This window comes from Populus nigra, chromosome 6 (genome assembly GCF_951802175.1).
Source record: "Populus nigra chromosome 6, ddPopNigr1.1, whole genome shotgun sequence".
NCBI lineage: Eukaryota > Viridiplantae > Streptophyta > Magnoliopsida > Malpighiales > Salicaceae > Populus > Populus nigra.
Genome location: NC_084857.1, coordinates 19338788 through 19346815, shown reverse-complemented (window position 1 = coordinate 19346815; position 8028 = coordinate 19338788). Strand labels below are relative to the sequence as shown.

Here is an 8028-nt window from a genome sequence, read left to right as displayed (position 1 = left end):
CTCAGATCCTGGGCCATGCTGTATAGGTGATGATGTTTTTTTGTTTTTTCCCTTGAAAAAGCTAAATTTGCCTTTGGTAATGTACCCTCAAGTCTAATGGCATCTTTTTTTTTTTTTTTAATCCATGGTCACATAAAAAATTGATTAAAAATACAGTATAAATCATGTTTCTAAAAAATTTAAATTTTTTTATTAAAGTTTAATATAGTTTGTATGTTTTGGATCGTTTCGATATGTTGATGTCAAAAATAATTTTTAAAAAATAAAAAAAATCATTAACATGCATTTCAGCACGAAAAGTTATTTAAAAAGTAACCGCTACCACACTACTAAACGTACCCTAAAATACTTAAAAATAAAATTAAATAATTCTATACAAATACTAGGATGTGAATGAATCTGTTTAGGCAATCAGAACTAAACTCTGCACAGCTATGTCAAGACTTTTAAATGGACAAAAGCCTGGAGATAGTTTAATTGAACTCGTAGGTGTGCTAATATAAAATTACATTAGTAGCTGACCTAAGATGTGTATTTATAATCATCCATGCATGCGTATTATATGTATTTATTTATAATCAGCAATAATGCATTATATCATGGCCATTTGTGGTCATGAAAAAAAAAAAAAACCCAAGTTTACATAGCTATTATATAAAACTCGTGTTTCAAGTTATGAGATGAGATAATTTTATAGAAAATAAATTAAAATAAATTATGAAATCTAGTAATAGTAAATTCAAAATTGAATGATGAAATTAGAAAAAAATAAGTTTGAAATTTGAAAAAAAACTTCAGAAAAATTAAGGATAAAAATGTCTTGATATTTTACTATTCATTACTATTTTTCAAATTCCAAGACTTTTTAGGACGTTCCTTCTAAAGATTCTCAGTACACTAATATTTCTACCCCTTTTGTTGGAAGACAAATCCTCCTCAATTTGTGCACGGTTCGAAGTAGAATGAGAGGATTTTGGTCCATTGTTCGAGACAAATTATATAGCAGTGAGGAGCGAAATAACTTGTTCTAAAGTGAGCTAACAAGACCTCAAGAAAAGGCTCGAGGATTGTAGACAAGCACTAGCTAGAGGTCCAGCGGTAACCTTCCATGGTAGCCATGGCTGAATAGTATAATCCTCAAGGGCCCGGGAGGTGGCTAGATCAGAGGCTTAAAACACAGGGTCGAGGAGGGAGGGAAGAAGAAGTGGAGGACAAATGCATGATGACGATAACACCAGGCATGATTTAGGAGGAGGGCCCCCGCTGCATCAGCTCCTCAGCATATAAATTAGGTCTCCAATCTTTACCACTCTGTTAGTTTTAATGGCCATAACTGTTAAATAATCACATGAAACTCACGCATTTTCTTTGGTATCTGACAAAAATCCCCTCATCGCATAATAAAACAAACTGTCAAAGGAAGGAATACATGAGCTTTTAGCAAGCTTCGCGTGAAAGGATCTTTCCTCCTGTCTAGGTATACACCGATTCATGTCCGTTAAATGCTTCACAAAATAAATAAATAAATAAAAAACACACCAAGGAATTGGACTGTTGTGCTTTTTCATTAGGATACCTTCCTCTCTTACAAGACAAGCAGTGAAGTGGACTGGAAATGAGTTTATGAGTTACTACAACCTTACCCTACGAGGAAGCTTAGGTGCTAGTAACAGCTCAATAGAAGTGAAATTATTTGAGATGGCTCAAGGCAGGTAAGTGCTTTGTATAGCTACAGACTATAATTTTGGGATTTAAAAAAAAATTAGCACAATAGGTTAAAAGTTTTGGTACAATAATACCATATAAAAAAGATTTGGAGAAATAGCACACTATTATCTTGTCGCGCTTCAAAATAATGACAACTTAACATATACCTTTACTGTCAATCTTGTAGCTCAATTGGTAGGGCAGTTGATCCAATTATAAGAACCGATTGACCGTTTCATTTAAAAACCATAATTTTATGAATTTTTATGTTAAAATTATTGACGATGATGATTTGATATATTGTCTTGGAGGGAAGGGAGTATGGATGGTTATTTTATGCATTGTGACGACAAGTGGTTCATGGTGATGGAAGCAGAATGGTACATGCTTTTTTTGGGTTAACATGTCAAGAAGTTTTTGTGGTCAAAACATGTGACAAAGGTTGAACAGAAAGGATGTTGCACCAACAGAATTTCCAACAGAATTTTGTGACTAATGAAGAGATTTAGATTTTAAAAATCTCTACTCAAGACCTTGATTTTAGCAGTTTTGTGATTTTTCTTATGAATCGATTAACCATTTTAACTGACCATTACAAATCGTTCATCGTTCCCAACCATGATATTTAATTGATGTTGCAGTTTAGAACCGTAACATCTAACTAAATATCGTAGTTTAGAACCGAACCGCGACATCCAAATATGTGGTATTTCAGCAACAAAAAAAGTTGTTTACATGTTAATTCAACATTTGTTTTTATTTTACATGATAATTTTCTAATTTATCCATAATTTTGATGAAGACATTGAGATGGTGAATGTCCTTGCACTTTCAATAAAGAGCATGTACGTTAAGTCTGTAATGATAGGAGGCTGTCCGGTCTTTAATTAGAAGGGAATCTCATCCCTGCCAATGGCTTAATTTGGGCATCTAACTTGAAAAGTTTCTGACTTTATTTGGAGAAGAAGAGTTTCGAGGAGGACTAGCAAATAATAATTTTGACAGACTCTGGACTCGCACAAGAATTTAGCTGTGCCGTGAAAGGTGATATTATAAAGTGCATGACACGGGTCCACGCACAGAAGACCACTGGGCATTTAACAATGCAAACTGCACTTTCTCCTTCTATAAATGCAGAGTTGTGTAAGCTTGAAGCTATCGGGTAAAACTTCTTCCTTAGCTTTCACTAATTTTTTGACACATTTCCAAATTCTGTTTCCATGGCTCCTGTTCCCATTTCTCCAATTAACGTTGGTCATATTGATGATGTTCAAGAACTGAGAAAGGCTAGGCCAGCAACAATCCCTGAAAGATTTGTTAGGGACATGACAGAAAGACCAACACTGGCCACAGCTCTACAGCCTCCTGATACCGTTCCCATCATTGATTTCTCAAGGCTTGTTAAAGGCAATAAAGATGAATACAAGAGTGAAATGTTGCAGCTGACAAGAGCTTGCGAGGAGTGGGGTTTTTTTCAGGTACAAGTTGATATTTCCTTTTCCCCCTCCTTTCTTTGTTAGTGCAGGATAAAATGAGCACGAAGGCTAAGTTTATATTGCTTTCTTGTTTTTATCAGGTGATTAACCACGGGATTGATCTGAGTTTGCTGGAGAGTATAGAGAAGGTTGCCAGGGATTTCTTCGTTCTGCCTTTAGAGGAGAAGCAGAAGTATCCCATGTTGCCAGGGACTGTTCAGGGATATGGACAGGCCTTTGTGTTCTCTGAGGACCAAAAGCTGGACTGGTGCAACATGTTTGCTCTTGGGCTTGAGCCCCACTTTATAAGGGTCCCAAAACTATGGCCAGCAAAGCCACTCAAGTTCAGGTAACAGTATAAACACAATTTCTATTTCCTCCAGAATTTTAAGCGGGCAAGCCTTCAATTTACTTATAATGCGTCGTGCAATTCTTGCATCAGTGAAACTGTAGAGGTCTATTCAGGAGAAGTGAGGAAGCTGTGTCAGCATCTACTGGAATATATAGCCATGACACTAAACCTGAGAACAGATTTTTTTGAAGAGATGTTTGGGGTGGCTGTGCAAGCCATAAGGATGAACTACTACCCACCATGTGCAAGACCGGACCTTGTTTTAGGTCTGAGTCCGCATTCAGATGGAAGTGCCCTTACAGTGTTGCAGCAAGGGAAGGGTGGTTCAGTAGGACTCCAAATCCTTAAAGACAACAAATGGATGCCTATTCAGCCCGTTCCAAATGCATTTGTCATCAACATTGGCGACACTTTAGAAGTAAGGAAATCATGCGCTTTCCTTTCTCCATCTTAGCATGAATCGATGTTGTAGAATTCACTAATTTTCTGCATGCACAGGTTTTAACAAATGGAAAATACAAGAGTGTGGAACACAGAGCAGTGACTCACAAGGAAAAAGACAGGCTCTCTATTGTCACATTTTATGCCCCTAGCTATGAAATAGAGCTTGGACCAATTCCAGAACTGGTGGATGAGAACAACCCATGCAAGTATAGGACATACAATCATGGAGAGTACAGTAAACACTATGTAACTAGCAAGTTGCAAGGCAAGAAAACCCTGGAATTTGCCAAAGTTGAAAGCAAGAAACCTACTTAGCCACACCCACCCACCTTGGGGTGCTCAATATTTAGATTTTGTATAAAATGTCGTTTATGTTTCTATTTAGAATGGTAAGGTCAAATCACAAGTTGATGGGATGCACTCTTCTTATGCAAACTCATTTGTATTAGCTCATCAATTAATACAAGGCGGTGGGGTCTTGTGTTTCCAAAGCATTTCTTTGTCCAGTGCGTTTAGTAAGCAGCAGCAGCAGCAAGTAGGAATGAAAACAAGAATCAAAACAGAAAAAAGATGTCACTTTTACTATTCCCCGTATCAGATTCCTAATAGCGAAAGAAACCAGCAATCATGTGGGGAGAACCTAACCACACTGCCACTCCATATTTCTGCAAGAATCAAAACACAAAAGGGACAAAATCGTTGGTCTTCAATTGTTTAAGGGGAGGAAAGCATTTTCTTAGTGGTAGGAAAGAGGAGAGCCCACATGTATCATGTAATGCATACTGTTAAGTTGTTAATATATTATTGGTGTGAGGGTAGCACTAAGCAACCAACTAGTAATTGGGCTTCTGGTAATTCTAAGCTGAAGTGACAACAAGCAGATCACAAGAGAAATTCCCAGCATGCATGACATAAGGTGTGAGGTAAAACAAAAATAATTGGCAGAAATCTCAAGATTCATAATAAAACTAAAAAGAAGAAAACGTTCAGCAAATTGAGAACCGCATTTCCAAGGAAAATGATGGTGGAACCTGCAGAGTAGAATATTTAAAAAATCGCTTCCCCTAAGCCCATTATAAATGACCTTTTTGAAGTGAATAATGTCTTGTGTTGAACTCAATCATAAAGCATAACAAACAAAGGAATGCTGATGCAATCAATTCTGCAGGAAAGACAGCCTGGAAAAATTGCTGGTGCAATCAGCAAAGTGGAATATTTTATACTAACTATCCACCGTTACAAGCTTATACAACAAATTATGTCTTGTTTGAACTTAATCAAGGAGAACAGCTAGCAAAGGAAAGATGACGCGATCAATTTAGTGGGGAGAAAAAGAGAGAGAGAAGAAAGAAACGTGAGAAATTCTGACCATGTTAACAAATAAGTGATGGAATGATTATCTCCACTTTCCATCAATCCCCCAGGCCATGGGAATAAAATCAGTATCTCATTGTATTCTTAAGAACTATGATTGAAGCTGAAAATGCAAATCCAAAATACACTGCACCGCTCATAAGTTTGGATTGGGATCATAACACGAACCTTGCCAGCTTTTATTCTCAGTTTTCACACCAAAAATCCTAGTTACTTCGACCTATCACAGGCAATGGAAAGCAAACATTGGTTCAAAGAACCTGCAAAACTTTCATGGTCATGGAAAGCTAAATCTTATTGAGCCCCCTGTCTATAGCAAATGTTCCTTGTTCCTCTTATTCAGGAATGAAGCAAGATAATCAAGCGAAGCCTCTTGTAACTCTAAAATGGAAATAAAATTTCTCTTCCAGCCAGCAATTACAAAAAAATACATCATTTAGCTGAGAGTTTCTGGGCAGCAGATGACTCCAGCTTTGATCACGTCAGAAAGAACTGGAGAGGATGTATTAAACAGCAAGATTTCATAGTTGAGCAAGAAGGACCGCGTAGAAATTCTCTTTGCCAGAAGAAATCATCTGCTTCAGAAAAAAGAGAGAGAAGAAGCTTTCGATGATGACGTTCGACAACCCACGATGGACAACCAAACGTGCAAGTTTATTGCATTCCACAACTTGCTATCACCATTTTCGATTGTGGAATCATCCCTCCCTCCCTCTTTCAAGATACTCTTTTTCTTTAGGAGTGGGGGTTTTTGCGGAGAGTGATCTCAGCAAAATGGGGTCCAAAATGCATGAGGAAATCCACAGGTTGCAAGTCAATGTCATTAAAATAATATAATAAGTAGAATGGCGAGGAATAGGAACTTAAGACTAATGGCAAAAGGACTCAAGTTGGGGACAGGCAGACAATTCATGGAAGGACGCAATTGCTTCCTAGTGTTTGCTTCCTGGTTTGGGAGAGTAAAGAGAACCGTCGGTTTTGCTCCTTTCACTTGTCCATTTTGGGACCCTGTTTTGTCCAAATTGCAAAATCTATGTTCGCTTCACGCACATTCATCGACCCTCATTGTCGCACATCATTTGTGACTGAACCGCGTGAATTATCTTGTCCTACAAGCTGACTTCAACTGAGAAAAATCTCCATACCATCTTTCAGTCTCCGGCTCCAAGCTTAACGCTTACGTTAGCAGTAACAGCAAGCTCCTTCCTGCACTCCTTTGGCGGCTTGATTTCCATCATAAAGGATCGAACAATCATCCCATGATCCCAAGCAGTGAGTCAACCACTTTTCTGGGATTTACTTGGCTAGGTTCCGTGTTTGAAAGCCAAAAGTCGGAAGATATTTGTCTGACGTCTGATCAAATAGAATAATAGGTCTAGTCATTTCAAATCAGACTACTGCAAGCGTCATTTCATTTCTCAGCATGACTTCAAAACCACAAATATTTCCATCTTTCACGTTATGGGACGAATCTTGTTGAAAACAACTTCCCATTAGAGCATGCAAGATGCACAGCTTCAGATTCTATGAACTAGAAATTATTGTTAAGAATCTAGACTCAAAAGCAAATACAGCTGCACGCTGCTCTGAAGAGCCTATCATGCTGCTTCCATTAAAATAAACTATTTCTAGGACAGAACAATTGCAACCCCGCAACGATCGACTTGCCCATTTTTACACGAGCTGTAATGGTTTAACCGGATGGCCATGCTCATGTTACACAAAAACAATGCCATTTCAAGCTGGCTCGATCCAAAAACTGATTATAAAACATAAAGGCTTCCGTTGTTTATATAGGAAAGGCCGAAAAAATAAATTCTTGAGTTATTTCTATTTAATAAAATCAAGGGGGTGGATTAAGCTATGGGGACCGGTCATGTCATCCCTAGCTTTTGAGGTTTGGTGCTGCTGAATGTTCGTAAAACACGTTCCAATGAAACAGTTTGAAAACGAACTCATTCCACCAGAGAACGCAGTTGATTTTCTAAATTTGAAAAGTTGGGATCGTGTTAAATAGGTGCGATCAAGTGAAATAAGTCGACCAATTAACATGCGCTCATAACTACTTTAAAGGGGAGTTAAGGAATCAAAAGTATTCAAAAGGGAGTTAAGGAATCATAACTATTTAAAAGGAAGTTAAGGAATCAAAAGTGAGTGCAAGCGGACATTCTGATTACAAAAAAAAAAAAAAAAAAAAAAAATTAGGGAATCACCAACCATATGATGCCATGGAGCTGTCGTATCATCTTGAACTCGGGTCCCCAAAGAGATTTGGCGTGTGGTTGCAGTTTATAAAAACATATGGAAGAAAAGCTATAGATTACAGTTTCACGAGAGTTTTTAGCAGAACTCATGCAGAGTTGCAGAGCAAGGACCGCATCACAAAAACAATCGGGGAGCTATTCATTATATGCATCATGGCCGGATGACACTTGTACCATACCACCAAAAGGGAAAACATTATGGATGACAAAATATTCAAAGTTGAACCATTTTTTAAAGAAAACCATCAATAAAACAACTGGGACAATGTAATGAGAGATGTTCAACTTTTAGCTCTCCTTGGAAACGGATGGACTTAAAATACAACAATTGATCTCAACTTTTTTGGAGACAGTGAAATGATGCAAGTTAAAGCAGTTCCAAGTTTTTACAAGTATGGACAATCTAATAATA

The 8028-nt window shown here is 37.6% G+C and overlaps 1 protein-coding gene across 2 annotated transcripts; it reads left to right on the top strand.

The window, feature by feature from the left end:
* Positions 1-2677: 2677 nt before the first annotated feature.
* Positions 2678-4469, top strand: LOC133695703 (protein SRG1). Of its 2 annotated transcripts, XM_062117631.1 has the most exons (5): positions 2678-2869; positions 2983-3185; positions 3284-3531; positions 3625-3952; positions 4033-4469. In XM_062117631.1, exons 1-5 carry the CDS (start codon positions 2839-2841, stop codon positions 4291-4293), a joined length of 1071 nt encoding a protein of 356 aa, XP_061973615.1. In that variant the 5' UTR covers positions 2678-2838; the 3' UTR covers positions 4294-4469. The 2 variants fall into 2 exon arrangements, with proteins under 2 accessions (XP_061973615.1, XP_061973614.1); XM_062117630.1 differs by lacking the exon at positions 2678-2869 and having other exon boundaries at positions 2881-3185.
* Positions 4470-8028: the final 3559 nt, after the last annotated feature.